The 22,711-nt window shown below is 41.9% G+C and overlaps 1 protein-coding gene across 2 annotated transcripts in view; it reads right to left on the reverse strand.

The window, feature by feature from the left end:
- The window catches only part of SGCD (sarcoglycan delta), a 160,642-nt gene that overhangs the window by 11,163 nt on the left and 126,768 nt on the right, over positions 1-22,711 (reverse strand). The window contains exon 8 of one of the 2 annotated variants that reach the window (XM_010719032.3): positions 16,964-21,309. The exons of the other annotated variant lie outside the window; for it this stretch is intronic. Within the exon in view, the coding sequence (XP_010717334.1) occupies positions 21,136-21,309 (174 nt within the window). The 3' untranslated portion in view covers positions 16,964-21,135. Of the gene's footprint in view, positions 1-16,963; positions 21,310-22,711 lie in introns of those variants that run through there. 2 annotated transcript variants of the gene reach the window in all.

The following is a 22,711-nucleotide window of genomic DNA, read 5'->3' on the forward strand; positions in this document are numbered from 1 at the left end:
AGGAAGAGGCTCTCATAATGCCTGGCTGTGTCCAATGCTGCCTTCTTAATTACTGGTGTAATCAGGTCATGCAGCTTGCCGGCACCTCAGTGTGGGAGCTCCTGCTCACGCTGGGCTGCATCTCTGCCAAGGCTTATTGGGAATTTGCATAGCTGCACAACACAGTGAACCTCATTAGGAATGAGACCAGCTCTCCATAAAGGATAAGTTCTGATGAGTGGGTCTTTTCTCTTCTGCTTGAGCTACAGTGAGGGCTCCTTGAATTAATTTAATAGAAGCAGCAACAAAAGCCTCTCAGACAGCTCTGCACTCTCCTTCCCCAAATAGATGTTTGGAAGGATTCTGCTGTCCTACGCTGTGTTTCTCAGCACAAAATTTGCTGATGTTTAGTAGCTGCCAACAGCAATCCCTCCATCCATAACCTCCATACGAACTCCCCATGGCTTCCTAGGAACATTAACGTTTCCAGGAGCTAAAGGATTTGGGGAATTTTCTTTGGTTTTCCAGGAATTTTTGATTGGGAATTCATAGAACACTTCTCAACAGTTCCTTGGGCTTGAATCTGCCTGGGAATTTCCTTTGTGGGAGACTTCCTGGGACCCTCTAGGCAATTTCCAGTTACAGTTTAGGAACTCCTACAGGTGCTTTTCAGGTTTTCTATTTGTGACTTTGTGGGCAATTTTCTCTCAGCCTTTCAACTTCTGCTTCCCAGGAATACTGTGGTTGTTTTTTTGTGACTTCTCCCCATGCTTTCTGCAAACTGTTCTGCTTTTTTTTTTTCTAGGAACTTTTCTGTTCTCTTTTAGGAATTTTCCCTTTTTCTTTCTTCTTAGAATTCATCTCTTGTTTTCTAGGAACTTGGCGCATTCTAGACATTTTCTCACAGCTTTCTAAGAATTCATATTGTGCTTTCCAGAAACTTGCATTTCTAGGAATTCACACCAAGCCTGCTAGGAATTCCTCATTTCTTTCTAGGAATTTTCCTGCTGCATTTTAAGGATTTGTTAGTTGCTCTCTAGGAATCCAGTAGTGCTTTCTAGAAATTTCCCCATTCCTTCATAGACATTTTCCTACAATCCAGAATGTCACTGGCTACTTTTGAGAATGTCACCTGCTGCTTTCTTTCCTGCTACATCTCAGGAATTTTCTCCACTGCCTCAATTCACTTCAGTGGTAAAAAAAAACAAAATAAAAAAAATTCAGAAAGCTTCACTACTGTGTCCTCACAGTGCTAATGATATCCAGATATCAGCACGTATGACCAGTTAATACAGACCAATGAGGCTGGGAAACGGTGTGGAGAGAAGGAAAGTCTTTGGTCTATACTGAACTGAGACAGCTTGCAGCCAGTGATCCTTTCCTGTCTCTGAGCAATAGCATATGGATGCTACACAGCAGCCACTGCTGTTCTCTCTTGCTCCTGCTTTGAGGGTCTTTCCTGAATTCTTCTCCATTCAAGGGGACATAATGGCTTGAAGTTTCACCAGGGGACGTTCAGGTTGGATGTAAGGAAAAACTGCTTCTCTGAAAGGGTTGTCAGGCGTTGGAGGGCATGGTTCAGTGGGCATGGTGGTGATGGGTTGACAGTTGGACTAGATGATCTTAGTGGTGTTTCCAACCATAACGATTCTATGATTTTATGAACTCCCATAGCATGCAGCCTGCTGAAGCAGTAAGACAGCATTAACAGATCAAACAGTAAATGCACTATATTTCTTTGCAAGAGACATAATCTCATTTCTTTTCCCTGCAATACTCTACCTGGACGCTCTCTTTACAGTATCATCACAACAGTTTGTAAAGAATGAACCTGTCTCCAGTTGTAATCGAACAGCTATATTGTACCTGGGGACTGAGAATAAGAGCATTTGCCTAGTTCTGTGTTTTTAAAAGTTGTTTTTTTTCCAGCAGAGTAACACTTAAAGGAGTTCTGCAATTAGCATTGCTAATGTTCCAGGGTGGTAACAGCCATGCACAACGCAGCCTCTCTGGCACAGCGCTGATGAATTGTTAAGAAGAGGAACTGATTCACTTTGCTAAATTAGAACTGATGCCACAGGCACTATGAATGTTAGCATCCATGTAATTATGCAAAATATTTGTACTTTTATCTACGTTAAGCATGGTACAAGTGTACGAGACACAGAGGCTGTCAGAAAAACACCCACAACTTACCCCAAAGAAAAGTTTCTTATCTCCTTGGTTCCCAACATAAAAGAAAGGTGCAGTGACAGGTTCCACACTCTGTAAGGGTAAATCTACTTTCCATAGCATATTGTCAGGCATAAAGTAGAGCAGGGCATAGGGTTTTCTGCTTATTAATGGGCAGAGCTGGTTTGTTGTGCTGGGAGCAGTGCTCCTTCTATTGTAGAGTGAATTATGTGGTTCAGGGAGAGCAGGAGCTCCTTGAAGCAAGACATGAAGGTAACCGTGAAGCCTGAGCAAGGAGGTGGGAAAATAAAATATGACCCATATAATTGATGTAAGAGGTGACAGGCACAACTAACAGTCCCTTCCTTTAGATCTCTTCCTAAAGAGGTGTTTATTTTTTAGTGCACCTTTTCCATTTGTAGTCACGTGCTTGTGGTGAAGCACTGAACTCTGCAAGTCTGGAGTGCTATTAGATTCAAAATTCTCCCCAGCTGGGGAAAAAAAGTTTAATAGTTTAAATACTAAACCACCCCGCATGTTCAGAGCTGCCAAAAGAATTGTAGAAACAAGGCAAAATATATGATTTCATTTTTCAGCTGTTTAAAGCTTTAATCCAAATTTAATTACTTTTGGGGCATGGGGGTGGTAGTGGGGGTGTTACTACAGAACACTGAAGCTTCAGCACTTCCCAATTTGAAAGTGACTTCTCAAATAAGAGTTTCTTAGGAAGGGTTTCAAGGTCAGCCACAGTTATTTTTAACCAAAAAGAAGGCTGTTGAAAAAGACTCTGATCAACAAAACTCTCGCGTTTTCACTTGGGTTTCATAGATCCATTTTAGAAGACTTTGTTACTTTTTTCAGCTCATTGTTTATCTGAGAACCTTCAGTCCTATCCTCCAATAGATACGTGACCTCTGTATGTTAAAACTTTCTTGGATAGCAACTCCATTCATAGAAGGAGCACCTTCTTTCACTAACCTGCACCTTGATCTGTCCAATACAAGCAGAAAAACCCCACAGTCCTGGGGAAGATGCTGTTTGTTCATTGTGCTTGAGAATTCATGGATATTTCATCAGAATTAACATGGTTCTAGAAGTCAGTACCAATGTCCCCACAAGTTGTCAGCTGAACTGGGGCTGAAGTCCCTGGTTTGAGGTGCTCTGCTGTAGCATGTTCCTTCAAGTGAAGTAACAATTATTATTTTTTTAAACATAATTAAGATTGGTAGGTGGCTTGGTGATTGCTTGGTAATGAGCATTAGCTCCTGTACGTCTTGCTTTCATAGACAGGTTCTTTTAAAATGTTTTCCAAGTTGTTTATAATTCTTTTTATGCTATGATGGGGTGAAATGTTTTGTTAGTCATGAAGTCAATTCTAAATTCCAGAGAATTATTGAGGAAGAAGCAATTTGTAGATGATGACAAAACAACAGCTTCTCTAGACTGTATTTTTACAGCTTTCCCCATTAGGAGTTTGCCTCTTTCAACTGGGAGTTTGGATACGTAGAAAAAAGACTTTTTGTGTCTCCTATGTGGATTTGGGTCAGTGCAAGAGAAGCAATGAAAGTCAGCTGAGAAGTAGTTGATGTATGTGGGAGATATTTGATTTGTATTGACTATCATGAGTAGCATGAGCTCGAATGTGTGATTCAGATGGGAGGCTGCCAAACTTCTGTGCCAACGTCTCAGTGGCAACAAGGAAAAAGAAAGGAGGGGAGAATACCACAGAGAACAAGCTCTGGAAATAATCCTTCACAGTGTGACTTTCTAAATTGTTAGACAAAGAGGGAGCAACTGATTGAAGCATTGTTTTCCTAACAGAAGCTCACATTTTGCTCTCAGTTACGTGTCAGCAACTACACCGCAGTAATTGGAATAACACCTACGGCAGTTCAGGTACCATGGTGATGAGCACTAATAGAGAGACTGGTTAGATAAAGCAGGATGCGCAGATGACAGATTGGTTCTGATAAATGTGTTTTAAGAGTCAAAAGGATGTTCGCTTGTGGTTTTCTTCTGAACCAGACACTAAAAAAGTTAGCGTTATCAGGTTTTCTTCTGAACCAGACACTAAAGACGTTAGCTCTACAAGACTTCTGCCCAGAGAGATGTTCATTTGCAGGAATACTGTTTTCTGTACTAGCTTCAAAGATCCAACTTCTGTTTTCTTTGACATCAACAGAGCTTTTACAGGTGTAAATTGTGATCTTGGTTATGAAAGCTCATTTATTATGGGAAAGGTAGTCAATATACACTTCTATCACATCTGCTCCATTGTAATTTTCTAATGAATACTTTCAAAGATGTACAGGACATAAGCTTTCAGATTAGCATCCAGGTGCCATTAGTCTAGTTCTAAACTACAGCTAGAAGATCTGCAGGTAAACCTAGCTCTGTGCGTGTTTCAGTGCTATGAGTATTTGCTGAAGATTTGCTCCCCAGGCACGCACTTCAGAGGACAGAAATTGATTTTAAAAATTCTCTTTTATGTTTTTCCCAGCTAACATTTAATGAGAATAACAAAACTATTCTTAACTTTTTTTTTTTTCTCAAGATATCTAGAAGCAGCTATTAGTAAGTTTAACCATTTAAACTTGTGATTTTTCTATGACAAGTACAAGTTGATACAGACTTTATTGTCTGAACTTTATTTCAGATACCTGGAGAGTTAAATTACTGTATCTTGAGGGGAGCTGAGCTGATGTGCCCAGAGCAAAAGCCTAACTGGTTTAGATGCAGAAAAAGCAGCAACTGCTTCTTACACATAATCTGCTCAGAGGGAGCCTTGCACAGCATCCACAGAGGATCTGTGGGAATCTCTCTAGGCGGTTTAAAGAGAGACTATTTGGATCTTCTTCTCAGGTGCCCACTGAAAAGAGGCAGCTCAGCCACCCAGGGCAGCAGCATCCCCTGCTGCTCCCCTCCTTCCTGCCCTAAGAGCTGGCATCCCCCACCCTGTGCTTACTCAGTAAGATGTGCACTGTCTGATGTATCTCTTGATTTAATGAAGTGCTGCATCTTTCACTGCAGATTACAGATCAGTGTCTACAAAACTGAGGCTGGGAAGAGCATTTCTTGCAGTTGTTTCTAAGTCCTGACCGAGTTGCTTGGCTGTAACCTGACCTGGTGCTAACCCAGTACTGAAACACAACAGTGTGTTGAATTGTGACGAGCTTCAACCCGTTTCATTTAGAAACCTCCAGAGGAGGAGGTAATGAAATGTTTTGTCTTCATACAGCTGAACAGTGTATCAGAGCTTCACTCAGTGCAGAAGTACTGACTCTCACCCAGAAAATGGAAGCATTGACCTATACATAAAAGATGCATGCTTGAATTTTTAGAAATCAAAGTTTATGAGAGCAATTATGCTTTTTATTTTTTGTATGGAATAGGCTTAAAGCCACTGCCTGATGGTTTCAGCTGACAACTAAAATTATATGGTCTGGCAGCTCTTTTTCTTACAGGTGAAGGTGAACATCTTTGTTATCAGGATTTCTGCTTTTTATAATTGTTCTGGGTAAATGTAGGTTTCTTTTCTCCTGGTCAGTTATCACATTTCATAACAAGTTCCAACAGGACTTTTCCTTCAGGACACCAATATAAAAGCCATAGAATTAGACATAGTAGGAAAGAGATTGTCTCTTCATAAAGGTCTCAAAGCTCATTCAATACAAGACTGCAGCAAAAGATAACTGCTACTTGCCACGTGGGCTTTGCTTCATTTCTTCTCTTCCTCAACTTCTGTGATTTTTTTTTTTCTGAATGTTTTAAGCAAACAGATTCTGCACTACATGATGCTCAGGCGCATTGGAAACAGAAAGGGGCTGCACTCACCCCTGCAAAATGGCTCTAAGCGTGCATTTCTCTTAGCATCATAGATGCTTGAGTAGAACTTGGGAGGGATTCTGTGTTGGGTTATATGAATCTTCTTTGTGCTATTTTATCATGTATTAGAGAATATTTTTTAAGAAATCCTAGAACAGAGCTGCTGACAGAAGTACTAAGTGGAATTGTTCTAAGCACCCTGGCCTCATGCAACAGCCTCAAAGTCAATCTTCCTCAAATAGTTTGCACCGTGTAATTTTATCACAGAACTGAAAATTCACAGACTTGGCCCAAGTTCCATGTTGCATCTATTAGCCAGAAGTAACAGCACTTTGCTGAATACTAATGCTTCCCCCTGAAAGGAAACTTCTCCAAGCCCATGCCAGATAAAGGATACTTCAATAAACTGAGCAAGAGGTGTCAGCACAGCCAGCTGAGTCGTTTCATGGTCCTGAAAAGAGAAGCTCAACTCTTTTGTCCTGTTAACTATGCATCAAGTGTTAATTCTTTTAAAATCAAAGATTTAAATTTAAATAAAGATTAAAATTTAAATTAGTAACTCCAAATTCTTGGACTGGAGTTAAGTTGGATACCTAAGTTTCAGTATGGATATTAGGAACAATTTATTCTCCGAAAGAATAGTGATGCATTGACGCAGGTTGCCCAGGAAGGTGGTGCAGTCATTGTTCCTGGAGGTGTTCCAGAACCATGGAGATGTGACACTGAGGGTCATGGTCAGTGGGCATGGTGGGGTGGGTTAGGGTTGGACTTTGGTGTTCTTAGTGGTCATTAAATTCGTGTTGCTTGCTTTCCTTACCGTTTTGCTAGTCAGCTTCTTGCATCTCTGAGGAATTGGACCTGATGTCTCCAGAATCCAATGTATGGATTTTCAAATTGACATTTCCAATATTTCTAGGCAAGCTTGTAGTCTGGGATTTGACTGAATCTGTGTCTCTTTGCATGAGGAGGAATTGTTCCTGATCCCCAGAAGACTTGGTTCTCCAGCTCCCCACTCTGTGGGAACAACTGCCAAAGTGGCTGTGAGCTCAGGTGGCATAGTTAGCTTTACATCTAGCACATAAGGGATGTTTCAATCTGCTTTAGCCCCTCTCCTTGAACGTAGTCAGTCTTCTCATCTTGAAAGAGATGAGTCACCACATCAGGTTCGTTCAGTGCCAGCTCTCTCTCCTGGAAGACTGGGACTTTGTCCATCCCATTTTCCACAATGACTGTAATCCTAGCAGTGTTTATTCAAGCATGGCCCCATTACAATTAGAGCCAAGGGCTTTAGACATCCAAATGATGCCATTGGCAGAGCTTATGCTCCAACAGTGAACTGCCAGCACCTCCTTTATGATTTCTGCAGCCTTTTCCCAACCAATAATTGAACTGCCTTAGTGATCTTGTATCTAAGTGGAAGAAAAGGCTTTTTTCCAGCGTCACCTCTGACTTTCATAGGCTTCCACTGTTCCTTGTCTATGGGTTTTTAAATAACTTCATGATTGAACAGCCCTTCTTTTTCTTTTGAAGCTTTTAAGCCCTCAGTCCAGGCACAACAATCTCCTATCTGAATGCTGGGTGAAGTCCTGAACAGCAGCTCCAAAGCCAGAATAGAAAAAGCTTTAATTCCTCTGGAAAGTCCTCTCTGTGCAGCATGTCACAAATCCCTCTCCAAATCCATCTCCTGCCGAGGAACAGAAAACCCATCCTGTTCCTGCAGGAGCTGCTCTCAGCCTCCGGTGGAGACTTCAGAAGCAAAATGTCACGCTTTAAAACCTGAGTGCTCCCAGCACAGCCCAGCCTTGGCACTTTTGGCTCAAGAAATATGATTTCATCACTAATTCTTTCAGCTATCTTGCTGCTTGCCCTTCCTCTTTGAAGGGATTTTTGCTCAGGTTGCCAGCATCCTAAGGCTTAAATTGAAATAATATTCCCTAGAAAATGTGTGTTAAAGCAAGTTGTTAGTAATCTAATGCAGGCAGGCCTTTTCCCTGTCCCAACAAGCCCTTAATGCCTGTTAGTTGCCTTGTTGTCATACTCACTGTAGCTCCCAGTTCTCATTAATCAGCATTGAGGAGCAGGTTATGGGTAGAGATGATGCTTGGGAGGCATTCACCTGCTCTCTGCCCAGCAAGGACTTTCTGCTCTTTTGGTGGAAGATGACTGAATTTCCCATGCCACGTTTCAGATTTTCTATGTGTTTAGTGTAAGGAATGTAGTGAATGAGGAAGACCAAGGCAGTTATCATTAGAGCATTGCAGCCATGTTCAATTTCTCGCACACGTGCTGAATTCCAACAGTGAGAAATTTTAAAGAGCAGAGAAAATTCCAAGATGGGAAATCACTGCCTGATTAATTTTGCTTTTCAGCAAGTATCACTTAGAATTGGCCACTCTTCCAATTGCTAACAACCATGTATTTTACAAGAGCATCACATATGACTATCTCAACACAGATCAGATCCAAATGGGCTGGGGCAGTCTGAGGGTCACTCTGTGGACAAATCCTGTAGGGAGCTGTTCTTGTTGAATGTTCTAGTCCACATTCGGCCCAAATCATGCAGGCAAAGAGCAATTCCATCTGGATACACCATAGTGTTTCTGGATTTGTACTTCAGGCATTGCCATGTTGGGTTTCAGTATAGGTGCCCACCTACCTGTGCTCCTGTGGTTGGCTAGAAGTGGTCTGAGGGGTGGTATGGGACTTCTTGGGTGAGATGGACTCTGATTGCTAATTATCCATTTATTTGGGATGACAGGAGGTGGATTTGACATTTCTGATCTCTTTTTAGTCTTCCCTACAGCAAGGAAAGACTGCATTACAGCTGTCAGCCTACTGCCTGCTACTTGATGGGCTGGAGTGGGCAATGTGCTCCTCACCTAATTGTTTTTGATACAGTGAGAAAACGTGTGAAGACAGGTCCTTCTTTAATATGCAATTAGAGGTCATTTTATATGAGCCATGCAATGTTAATGGAATTTAGCAGCTTATAAGTGTTTTCTAATTGCAAATAATTCATTGTAACTTACTGAATGCCTTTGCTTATGCCTGCCATCTGCATTCCTGCAGCTTTTTATGCTTATCTTAAAGTCCTCCTTGCAGTCCTCATGTAAAGTAGGGATGATAGTATTCTTCTGAGGGCAGCAGCAGAGGGTCCCAGGGCTCATTAACCCATCCTTGGAGCAAGGCTCCTCCCCTAGAGATTTGGATTCTCCAAAAGGGGAAGCCTGGAGAGCACAGAGAGAGCTTCAGCCAAAGCGAGCTGGACCTGGCACTGAGCGATGACATGGGACAGTGCAGTGGGGTGAGAGGGTATTAGTACTTCAGGGTGCAGTTTGCTAGGAAGTGAGGTTTTCGCCTTAAACTTCTTAGTGTGCAACTCATCACCTGTACTGTGCAACATCTGAACACACAGTGCTCCCATCACACCCGTGCCCTGGGCAGGGCTGCACCACCCGTTCCTGTTTCCCTTGCCTGCTAAACTGTTCATTGCAAATGAGTTTATAAATAATTCATGGCATGCTGCATTCTGTGCTTCAAAGTTCATTGTGTAGGTGGTGGGCTGTGGGTTTTCTTGGAAGCAGCAGGCTTCTTCCATTTTTTTCTCTTTGTTCATTGTGTGTATGTGCAGAGCTCGAACAGCATTCAGAACCTAAGGTTTCACTATCACTGTTTTTCTGATAGCTTCTGTATAGCAGATTACAGTCATTTTCAAATTTGGTTATTATGGTTCAGAGCGGTTATGTTGGAAAGGAGATAATCTTTTGAGATTGGGGTTTGTTGAAATACCCAAATGCTTGTGGAAGGTGCTAGAACTGACAGAAAAAATAACATATCAGTCTGAAATGGGCTTCCCCAACCCCATGCAAGCATGAGTTATGCACACACCCTTCCTTAGGCAGGCACTTACTATTGCTAGGCCTGCTGATGCTGGAAAGTAATGACAAGTTTTTCAGGCTCTCACCCTGCGTTTAGCCATCAGCTGCTGCTGAGATGGCACGCTATGGCGGGTTGTGTTTGAAGAAGGGGCACGTTAAAATTAAAGCACCCATTTCAAGGTCCAGTGCCAGCTCTAACACTGCTTATTACAGCCCTGGGGCCTCGTTTTTTCCCCATCAGAGCACTGGAGTCCATGCACATATGTCATGTGGGCCACTGTGGTGTCACAGCCTTACCTTGCTCCTCCCAGGAAACTTCTTGCTCTAGGTGCTCTGCTCTGCAGCACTCCACATTTTCTCGGCTGCATCCCAGATAGAGCATCATTTTTTGACACGTGCATAGACAGTTTCTTGCCTTTTATTAAATTCCACTAGATGTCCCCAGTCTGGCAAAGCAGATCTAAGAGCCATGTTCAACATGTCAGAACCCACCTCAGTTAAGCAGAGCATCCTATGGCTGACTTTGAGCATTCAGCTGCTAAGCTCACCTTGTAGGAAGAGTTTAGGGAAGCAAAACAAATTTATTGTTTGAAAGCAGCACTGAGGTCTGTCTGTTTACTTGGGGCTTACACCGGCACAGGTTGCTTGCCCAGAGAGGTGGCTGGTGCCCCATCCCTGGAGACATTCAAAGTCAGGCTGGGCAGGGTTCTGAGCACCTGATGGAGCCGTGGGTGTCCTGGTTCACTGCAGGGGGTTGGCCTAGATGGCCACTAAAGGTCCCTTCCAACTCAAATGCTTTTACGATTCTATGCTGTCATGGACAATACCTGTGGTTACAGCCAGGCATGGGCACTGGGCTATTGAGGAGGTTGTGGAGGAAACAGCAGCCCCCAGAGGAGTCCAGCCCCAGCAGCAGCAGTAGCAAACGGAGCCACATGAGGTTATCTGAGAGATTTAAATGCTGTTTTGTGCTTTCCCCACCCCCCCGTACACCCACTGAACAGTGTCAAGCAGAGGGTCCGTGCATTCCTCAGCAAAGAAGCAGTGGTGTGGCTGCTGCCTGCATTGTGATGTTTCTTTTGAGGCTGCGAAGCCCAAAAGTGGTGGGGAAAATGTCCCCGTAGGTGTGAAGGGAAAAATAGCCCAGCTGGTGTTACACAAGCTTGATTGTGTGGTGGCCTGGAGTATGTGAGAGGCTATTCACACATCCCGACATTAAAAAGTGCAGATCATATCAGTAATGTTTATTACAGTTGCCTGATAGCGTGAATCAAATATTTAAAGACTGTTTCCACTGCTTCTGACTATAGATTGACTGCAGAAGAAAGCCAGGGTTGAGCTGCCGGCCACACTTCTTGCTTTTTCTCTATTAAATGAGGCCATATAATTTTCCTGTGGGATACATTTGGCACTGGAGCTATTTAGGTCTGATCCTTCATCACTAAATTCAAGAGGATTTTTTCAGTTTAAGGATGGAAGAATCAAGGTCACAGCACTGGAAAAAACCTGTTAAAATAAGTACTTCTCATTGCTGGTTTCTGTTCATAAAAATAAAAATAATCACCCTGATTTAATAACTGAACTTCAGCAGCAGCAACTTGGCTGCACTGGATGGACTGAGATGGGAAATACAAAAACTCAGCGGCACATAAAATGTTAAAATTGATGTTGTTACCATTTTACAGAGGATAGAATGGATTAATTTGGTCTCAATTATTCTTTTCTGCTTTTGTATTTTTTTTTTTTAAATTCATCTTTTCTGCTATTGAGGAGAAAAAAAAAAGAAAGAAAGAAACAATGAATTTCCTATAGGACAGAAAGGAAGAATGGTGAAATACTTCTTAAAAACTGAATGGCAAAAAATCTGGGAAAAAAGTTGCATTTTGACAATTATCGAGGGAGTGGATTTTGCTGCTCGTAGGGCTGAATTCCATAAGTCGTTCCTGCTCAAATCACAGCACCTTTAGTGACAGCTGAGGAGAGTTTGTTGATCCCAAGGAAGGATGCAACCATTGCCTGCCCTGGCACAGCGCTGCATCACCTGCTGCTGCTGGGAAGTCTCTGGCAGTGTGGTGCTTAAATGGGGTTAACTTCTGAATTACTTTGCTGTCAGTTTGTCAGACATTGCAAACTCAAGCCAAGAATGGCAGCTGAAATTCAGCTGAAAGATGTTTGTGAGGTTTTTTTTTGTTGTTGTTGTTCTTATAAACTGCAAACTGTCCAAAACCCGCAGAGCAAGAGAAGGGCTGTGCATGTCCACCAAACATTCCAGAGAGAACTCATTTGCAACCTGGTAAAAATTGGCTCCTACAAACTGGTGAACATAGAGCCCTACAGCCTGGACCCTGGCAATGTCTCAGCTGTGATAACCAGGCTCGTTCTCCTTGCACTTGGAAGCCATGCACATCTTTTCAGCTGGACTGAATTCTTGCTATTTGTTCAGCTAATGAGCCCCAATCAATGCTCTCATTTACCGACAAAATCCAGGCTGAACAACTTCGTAGTTAAAACCCAGCTCCTGCAAAATGTGCTCACAAGTGATTGCATGGCAAGTGCAGAGTCTCCCATGAGCATCTGATTATCCAATTAAAATAAAACTGATGGATCGTTAAAGCAGCACACTGATCCACAGTGCTGTGGGTTTTGTTTTTTTTTATTGTTCTTTTGCAGACAGACTTGAGCTTATGCTCCTCACACTGTGTGTAGGCAGGGGCTTGATCCTGGGTGTATGCACCCGTCTACTACCCAAGATGGTAACTCAACTTTCCCCATCATTTCTAGCTCTAAAGCATTTTTTGGGGGAATGAATACATCCAGGGACTTGAGGCTGTGAGACAGATCACTGGTATGACCCAGCCTGGCACATCATAGACTAAGATCACCAAGTCCAACCACCAACACACTCTCACCATGCCCACTAAACCATGTCTCCATATCACATCAACCCTTTTCTTGAAAACCTCCAAGGATGGTAATTCCAGCACTTCCCTGTGCAGCCTGTTTCAATGCATTTCTTCTTTCAGAGAAAAAATTTTCCTGGTAATATGCAGAATGAGCCTTCCCTGAAGCAACTTAAGGCCTACATATATATATAGACTCATACAGACATATCCTACAGACATACAAAAGTCTGAGGTCTAACTCATATTTGTCATGCTCAAGCAAACAAAAATACTCAACAGCTCTTTCCTTCTTAACAATCATTATTTTATTAATATATTTTACAAGATTGCAGTTGAAATCATTTAAATACAAATTTTTTTTTTTATACAGAAAGTGTAATAAAGTTAAAATAGTTCCTTGTGTAATTCATAGCATTATTGCAATGCTTACAAAATTTTGCATAGAGTGTGCAAGGATTGATGTTATTTGATACAAAAAAGCTTTATATTTTCCCACACAACCACACACATACATAAATTAAAAAGAAAAAAAGCCAAACCAATCTGAATTCCCTAATGAGAACTGTGATAAGACTTTAGAATTTGTTTGTCCTGTTTACAATATCAAGATCATTGGTGGTTATCAGAGTAGAGGTCAGACAAGGTATTTAACCATCACAGATGAGAACTGCCATTATCACATGGGTCGTGCCTTTATGCTGCTGCTGTGGTTGAATGTGGTTTTGCTTTAGCACTGAATGTTGTTTTGCTGTTGGGTTTAATTATTTGGAGTTTGGATTTGTTGGATTAACATCAACAACTCTATTGGTGTTCGTGCACAAAGAAACTAAGTAAAATAAGGGGCAGGCAAAAAATAAAATGAAATAGAATGGATCTGAGTCAGATCCAGTAGATCAACCCCTTCCCTGCACCCAAAGCACTGCACAGTGCAGATCCAGAACAAGTTCTGGCTCATGGCTCAGGAATAGCTCTGATCTAGGGAGAAATCTGGGTGGGAATGTTATCATGGAGCCCTTCTTCCATAAACGTAAGGTGTGATGAGTGCTCACTTCTGCTTTCAGAAGGTCAGGCTTTGCTACTCCTAACTCCGAAAACCCCCAGAAAGGAAATCCCTGCAGACAGTTGCAGCCCCAACCCAGTCCATGGGAACAGCAGAGCTCCAGTGTCCGCCTGGCCTCGCTGCAGCTGCTGCCTTTGGAGTGAACAAAGAATTCCTACTGCAGCAACCAATAACCACCGCCATGACTGCAGCCACACATCAACTACAAAACCATTAGCACTGCTGCTAATGTTATCTGGTACATCAAGAACGGCACTGACAGTAAGTGCACAAGGCTAGGAGGACCCAGGTGATGCCCAAAGCAGCAGGCTCTTGCTTCCTGGGTACATGGAACAACCCTGGAAGGAATGCAGTCAGAGTGCTGGGGTGTGTGTGGTGCTTGCAGCTCAGAGTGGGAGAAATAACAGCAACATTCTTTCAACTATAATCCAGCTTTCAATAGAAATAGAGCCACCCACAATTAATTATTCTTCTGCTCCACAGTGCGAGCCTGCCTGGCGATGTTTCAAGGACTCTGTTATGAGGAAATCTTTGAGAGAAGAAAGAAGCTGCACTGCTTTAAAAAGGGATGATGCATTGAGCTGTATGAGGCTTCAGGAAGCTTTATCTCCTATCAGCAGTTAAGTCTTTCTAATGGGGGATAACATGAGAGTACGATGCAACTTTAAATTCTTGCTCCATGCAGAGATGCACACAAGCTGTACTTTGCAGTGGGCCTATTCCTGCCCAAGGGAGAGCTGTTAGAAAGGGTGAGGCTCCATTTGGGTTGGACCTGGTGAAAGGTTGGCAGTGTCCTTTTTAATTTTAGAAAACAAAGACCTTTTTACTAAGGTCACACGTTGTTACTCAAAGCATTTGGGTACAGAGAGAAAAATAAACCTAAGGGTTTTGCACAAATTTCTTTCTGACATTTACTGGCAGAAAGCTCAGGCCAACTGAATGAGAGATATACACAACTGTGTATTGCTCCAAAGTGGAGACATCCTTCCTACTTTTTAACACTGGTTAAACCAAACGCTCACCCTGTCCATGGAGATAAGTGCCCTCAAAGGAAATCTCGTTTCTTTCTGTGCAGGGAGCCCACTGCTACCCACCCAACCCAAATTCCAGCCATGGCATGGCAATGAGCTGCACCCAGGTGAGGCTTTCCTGGACGTGACACCAGGGCTGACTTTCCTGCAGGAATTAACATCTTTAGCAAATCAGCAAGTTAAGGGACTGACTTACTCGCATCTCTGATTTAACATGATTTGGATGGGAAATCTCAGCAATTCACTATGATTATACTTTCTTCTTTGCTCGGGATATAAATCCCACAGTTTTAAATATCCATCTTTTCCTGTATAAAGAAGTGCATCCCTTTACATGTGGGCACGACGCAATTCAGGAGGCAGGACAAGAGAGTTTTAAATGATAAAGCCTTGGGGCTCTCTGTGCATAACCATGTTTTGAGAAGCACAGTAAATTTAAAAGCTTTCTAAACACAAGCCACTCACTATAATTTCCATCTGAGCCCCAAGCTATTGTGGTTATTGTGGATGGAAACAACACCTTAGCCATCTCAAGCAGCCCAAGCTGTAAGTGCTTCCATTGACAGTAATTCCACCGTGCACCAGGGAAGATCAAACATAATTGCTACCATATTTAGTGAAATGGACGTTATTAATTTAATGTATAACATGTAAACAGACAAAGAAGTTTGCTGCATTACCATGATTAAGGTGATGTCTCTCGCCATTTCTTCCTTCTCCCTCCTGTCCGCCTTCTGTAATGCACTCCTCTCCTTCTGAATAATCTCATCAGAGCCTCATCAGTGTTCAGCTCTGCTCCAGCCACAGCTGTAGACTTGGCTGCATCAGCTCTGAAAACATTGCAGCTGTTGTGTAAAATTTACCTGAAAGGCCTAAATTTCACCTTAGTGCTGCTGCCCCATGCTTGCTGCTTGCTGATTTGGGTCTTTGGAGGTGTGAGGTGGCACTGGGGGCTGCAGGCCACCCCAATGCAGAAATACTGCCACTGAAATATTACACAGCAATTTCAGAGCTGATGAAACAGCTTACAATGGGGAAAATGGAAACGTTACAGTGATTGCATTCCTCAACAAGAAGGGCAATGAGAATGAAGGCGCTGCTGTGTTCGAGGAGCACCAATTCCTGATTGCCAGAGCTTGACAGGAGCGCTCCCTGCATTTGCTCAGGTGAGTTCTGGATGATAACATTTGCAAATTTAAAATGTCAGACATTAAAAAACAACAACAAAGAAAGACAACAAAAACCATCCGCCAAACAGAACAGCCCCAGATTTTCTTGTTTTTATGGCATGCACTTCATAATAAAATCATTTCAGCACAGTTTCTCTTATTCACTGAGCAGGGTGACTGTGAATTCCAAGGACTAAAGACCTGGATGGTTTCACGGGAGCATCCTGCTATTCTGTGTGTCCTACCAGCATCCCTCATCTGCTGATGCTCGAGTGCACAGCCAGCAACCAACATTTCCTCAGTTGAATTACACCTTCAGCCCAGGATGATCTCTCTTAACGCTTTGGTTATTTTCTCATGTTTCTCCTTCCAGGTAACCTTACCTTCTGTACACACCTAAAGAATTCCAGGTTATTTCCATTCCTCTCCACGAAGGAAATTAAAAGCTTCCTGCTGCTGTACGCTCTCACATGCATCTATGTGATAAACCTGTGTTTTTCCTGCCCGGTTCCAAAAAAAGCACCATTAAAGTTAATGCATTTCAGCTGTGAGGGCAACCAGAGAAAGGATTAATTTCTGTAATCTTTGGTCTTTTCTCATTGTCTTTTGCAATGTGAAACTTAAAGCCATAACTGCAAATATAAAGAAAAAATGTCTTTTGTTGTAAACAAGTGCAGCTAACCACGTATATATATGTGTGTGCATGTATGCTATGACAACAAAAGTTAATCTCTTGTAAGACCATCTATCATTGCAAACTAGGTATGATGCAAACTGACCAAGTTATTCACAGGTTTCCATAGGAATCTCTCCTCAATCTTCAAGTAATTTCTAGGGGGGGGTTTCTTGATTCAGATATTGTTTTGCTGTACTGCAGGTGGGACTGGGAGGTGAATGCCTTAAGCTTTTTTCTTTGTGCATTGTGACACTTGTGATTGAATGAAGGAAAAAAAAAAAAACCTCTTTAAAATCCAGGTGTTTAACAGCATGTGACTGAGAGAAAAATACAAATCACTTTGTTTTCTAAACATGTATACCTACAGAGGTCACACACCTATTTTCACAGTTACTGGCCTTCCCTTTTCAATGATTTCCTTTCATTTTAACATATTTTGGTACTCTACAGCCACCCATTTCACTGTCTACCAGGTAATACGCTTCAAAAAAGTTTAAAAGTCAACCAAAACAAAGGTATTTGGAGAACACGTGCTGTACCATCGGTATTAGGATCTCTGCTTTTGCTAATGGCAAAATCTTTTTACTTTACGCCCGCCCTCCCAACTCATTACAGCAGAAGGGTCATTCATGACATATGCATAAGGTACTGGTGTACAGCTAAACACTGACAGTCAGTACTGAAGTGTGGCATTGAAAGCAAATTTAACAAGGTCCCAAAACCCTGTAAAGTTAAGAGCTATAACACATAAAAGCATTTATCTTTATCTGGTTGCCTAAGGGACATTGACACTAGTATCACAGTCTCTTGATTAGCATTTCAGTGTTTGCAATGCACATAGCTGCAATGCAGGATCCCACACGGTGCAGTCAGAGTTCAGCTCCACAGCCACCACAGCTGCTGGCACTGTTTCCTCTGGCATCAGTGCCCTGAATTCTCACCCATCAGGCTCCTGCCCTAGCTCAGGCCATGAAGTCATTGGCATCTCTTCCATTGGGCTCAGCATGAAAAAAATTCACCAACCACCCCAGCCTTGCCTTAGTGTCGAGAGGTAAAACTAAACTCTGATTTGAGATAAATGCCATCTCCCCTCATCGCAAATGCTCAATTGAAATAAACTGCAGGCCCAATTCATAAAGAAATACACAAACCCTTCCTTGTTTTTGGCATTTATCAACAGCAGGTAGAGTATGCGTACAAAATTCCAGCCAGGGATGTTCTGACTTGGTTTGTACTCAGGGAAAACCAACCCATACAAGTAAAGCAATTGTGAGTGGTTTCTGGACAAGGCAGGAGGAAAACCAAACCTTCATCAATCTGCCTCTCCCAGCAGGTGAGTTAGTCACACCACAGCTGTCCCCAGACAACAAACTATGAACTATGAGATGGCTGGATGTGTCTGCATGCTGCTTTTTAAACAAAAATGCAATTTTTCCCCTGGACTCTTATAGATGCAATCCTGCTCGTCCTGGTTTGCCACTCACAAACAGCAGAGGATTATTCACATGGCCAACTCAAGAGCAAGCAGCATCATCTGAACTGCGGCCTTAAAACTGAAGTGAGGGTCAAATGGTTTTCAAGTCTCTGCGTGGGTTCAGTCTCTGTGCACACAGAAAATCATTTTACGCTTTTAAAAACAGAGACAAAATTGTAGAATATATTGAACTCCTTCACCTAAGCATAATTAAGGTACCCACTGTTCACTTTCTGCAGAAAACAGTAGCGGCACAGAGGTTAAGGCTGTTCTCTAACAGCTCCCCCACAGACATTCATACCAAAATTAATGTTCTTAAGCAATCTCATGGTCTTCCCAAGTATGAGGGTGCCCATCTCATCCAAGATCCCAGGGGAAAAGACCATCAGGTCAAAGTGAAATTGCTGCAGAGCAGCCCAAGAGTATTTGGGATGAGGACTGACCACTGGGGATCAGAGTAAGGGATTGGGACACAGTATCCCCACTGGGCCACTCCTTGTGCTCAGCCCCATGCTACCAACTGGCACTGATACCTTCAGGGAAGGGAAAGCTAACCCAACTTGTTTTCTGTACAGGGCACACCTCCTGCAGCACGCATCTTCACAACCACTCGTGTGCTTGCAAACATGGGATTTGTTCATGAATTGGGCCATGCTTAATATAATGTTTGTGATCAGTATTAAACGAAACAGGAAAAAAAAAAATCTATAGAAAATGTAGGACTATGAATGGGACTTCACTTGTGATCCCAGAGGTAACATACACAGTATTTTGCTATATTTAACGTGGTAAAAAAAACCAACAACAGTTATCGCTCTCAGTGCCCCTACAGTCTTAATACATTTCATTAATATCTGTTTTAAGTTGCACAACCATTTCCCAAGACACCCTCCTGTCCCTCCCCCCAAATAAAGTAGTTTTTATAACAAGATAAATATGATGTGCTTCTCCTTGCTGAGTGCATTGACTTAAGGCATAGGCACAATTCCCCTCTTTGAACAGAGATGGTATAGTCCTGTGTCCCAATACAATTGTTATCCTGGGTGACCCTTTGCATTCGAACATTGACTCAAGATAATAATTACAGGAATAATTCATTAACAAATAATTTGAATTTGTTCATTAATCTGAAAGCATCAGAGAAATATAAGTAGATAACTCAATCCTCTTTCAGAAATAAATTTCATGGGAATTTTGCTTTGTTGGGAAGCAAACATCCAATCAAAATGCCATGGATATCTTCCCACTGAGTCCAGCCAATTTTGGATCAGGCTAGAATCAATCATTTAAGAACATCAAACCCTGGTACTTTTCAGACCACATGAAACCATGTGGAAATATGTTCCAAAGGAAAGGGCTAAATTATTTCTACAAATTATTGTCAGTGACATTGTATCTTGAAAATAGCTTGAAGAATACCAGCTTTGCTCAGATACCGCTAGGAATAGGCACAGATCTGCCATGTTTGCACATGAGGCAATATTTTCAGTAGCATCTCAGTGGTGTAGAAACCTTGCTGTCCTCATGAGATTTACTGTGACTTGAACCCTTTTGCACTAATTAGTACACTGGTTTTTAAACAATTTTTACATGCATGTGGATGCAGTTATGGGTCGAAATTAAAAAATCTGGGCTCATTTCAGTTTTTTTTTTCCTCAAAAGTTAATCACTGATAATGTCACCAGATCAGATTTATGGTTTATCGTGCCTGCAAGTAACTCCTTGACTTCAATAAGAAAAACGCACCCGTGAAGAGATTTGACCACAGAGATTCTGGGGCTGGAATTCTAGAGGAACCAGCATCCAAAGCTTTCACTTTACAGTAATCTGAATTTGTCAAAATTTTTCTAGAGTCTTAAAAAAATATCTGTTTCATTGTCAGCGTCTCTGACATTTGCAACCTCCACAAAATGTATGTGATCTTGGACTGCATGTTCTGAATAGAAAGAGGACAAAAATTCTAACACAGCACAAATATTATATGTCAAATTCAGGTGAATTTCTGTGTTTCCATGGGTTTAACAAGTGACTTTCTTTGTTTCTACAGGTATTGGTGGGTAAGTTCCAAATCTTACACCTTCCAGGTATGTTAGATCACTTCAAAGTTAAAGGTGGTAATAGAGGTTGCGTAGGGTAATCCAGGATACCTGTTAAATAAAGTAGTTCAAGATTTTTCTCTTCTAGTCCAATTTTCGTAACTTTTTTTCCTGTCAAGAACAAATACAATGCTAATTTCGTTAGCACAGAGATGACTTTAGGTTGGGGTTAGAGCCGAGTGTGACGTCTAAATAGCACAAGCGATTCATTGCAGGTACAGGCAAGAATCAAAGTCCTTCAGAAAGTAATTCAGCAAGAAGATTAGGACTTCTCTATTGGCAAAGTGTAACCCATCTCTCCCAACATGAAGCCACGCTTCAGGTAAAATTAAAGAGTGCAGTTTAACCCCAAGTGTCTTGGATTACTCTAGGCAACCAGTACAGCACATCTGGCTGTTTTGTTTTCCTCATGCCACTGATATAATGGTGCAAAAATAATCAGAGACGCTACTCTCCTTTTAGTATGTTGGTAGGTCTACATTGGTTCCAGAGTCAGCAATCCCATTACTCTTAGAACATGGTCAAAAACAAGGGGTGATCATTAGACTGTACTATTACAGAAGGGTCCAGGGGAGCATCAAGCCCAATTCAGTAGACTGTACCAGTAAATTTTGGTGTGGGAAAGAGAAATGCTACACAAATGTAACAGGGTCACCCTGGGATTCCTTGTACTGAAACATCATTTTACACAGAGGATATATATAATTTTATATATATATATATTTTTAATATATATATTCACACACACGCGCGCACACAAAAAAAGTCTTTGATAGGCTTTCTGTGTTCTAGTAAAAATAGTTGGCAGCTGCAACCTAGGAGACCAGAATTGGCTTTTGTGCTGCCTGCGATGCCCCACTGCAAATTGTCTCTCAAAGGCAGACGCTTGTATTTATCTGGCAGGTGGAGCTAGTGCCTGCCTGAGACAGAAATAACCTCCCATTGGGGCACACACAGAGCTCGTAGATTTTTTGCCTGGACCCTGCAGAAGAGGAAGATCCTTGAGGCAAGTTAGGTAGTTTGATTTTTGCAGAATTCAATGTTATCTGAAGCCGGAGGAGGGGAGAAAGAAAAAAAGAGAGAGGATTAGTGAAGAGCTGTTATTTTTGATCTTGCGTTTAAGGAGGCCTCCTTTGGACAACTGAGCTGCTACAAAAACTGGGCAGCCAAGTGTGTGAAGCTGGGGAAAGGCTGACATCCATGTCTGTGAGTTTACCATGAGACCTCCACTCTTTTTCTGTTTATCTACGTTTTCTTGGCTTGTTGATTCCTGGGGCACCAGCGTGTGAGTTAAGCCCTGCAGCACCCAGCAGTGTGATGGCAGTGCCCTCATTGGTAGGTGAACAGCACATTTGGATCACCTCTAGGCAATGGTGATCCCTCTCCTCTGCTGGGACTTCTGGCACTCTGCTCTCATTTCCAGTCATGTTTGCAGACTCACAGCACTCATTTTTATGTGTGTTTTATGTGTACATGTAATACCTTTATGTATATTATTATTATTATGTATATTAAAAATTACTTAAATGCCATAACAGATCTAAATTTCTTCTTATAAAACTGAACATAAATGAAAATTTTCTAACGTGACTGAGAAGAGCACACTAAGATAACCTGATTGAGCTGTGGGTGCCCCTGTTCACTGCAGGGGAGTTGGACCAGATGGATTTTAAGAGCTCCTTCCAACTCAAATGATTGTTGGATTCTATAACCTACAGCCCAGAATATTACAGGGCAACTGACACTTATCTTGTGATTACAGTAAAGATCACTTCTGTTTTAGTATCCAGCCATCTAATTGCCTGAAAGAGCAAAATTAGCATTAAAAAACATGAAGGCAACTGCTTGCAGTCATGAAATGCCTTGAATTTCAATTGCAGTATATTAGTTAAGAGTTTTATTGCTACTTTTGTTTTACTTTGTTTTGTTTTAAACTCCTTGCCAGGGGGATCTGGAATATCTTAAAATGCAAATGTTTAGAAATAACAGAAATCGCAATAAGAATCTCAATCTGTGAATCACTGAGGACACTAAGACAGGAAAACAGCAGGCCGTACCGGATCTCACATCCTATGAGAAGCCTCCAATGAGGCTCTCCTTGGGTTCCCATCATCCACATCCTTCAGTGTCTTCCACAGCTGTGGCAGAAGGAGGGGATGAGAACGGGTGTGCACACTCTCCTGAGACACCAGAAGAGGTTTAACTCAACACCTCTTTTACTTCTGTTCTCTTATCAGCTTTAGTTATTCCCTCTTTCCCTTTAGAAGTTTTCCCATTGCAACACCCTGTGTCTCCTAATGTTCACATTCTTTCCAAAATGAAAACATCAGCTATAAAAGCTTTTCGGATCAATACGGGTGAATTAAGCTCTTCTCATAGAAAATATGTATGATAAAAGATTTAATTATGTTGGCCACGTAAATCCTGCTTTAAAGTGACAAGGAAACA

The sequence above is a fragment of the Meleagris gallopavo genome, chromosome 15 (assembly GCF_000146605.3).
Source record: "Meleagris gallopavo isolate NT-WF06-2002-E0010 breed Aviagen turkey brand Nicholas breeding stock chromosome 15, Turkey_5.1, whole genome shotgun sequence".
In the NCBI taxonomy this organism is placed as follows: domain Eukaryota; kingdom Metazoa; phylum Chordata; class Aves; order Galliformes; family Phasianidae; genus Meleagris; species Meleagris gallopavo.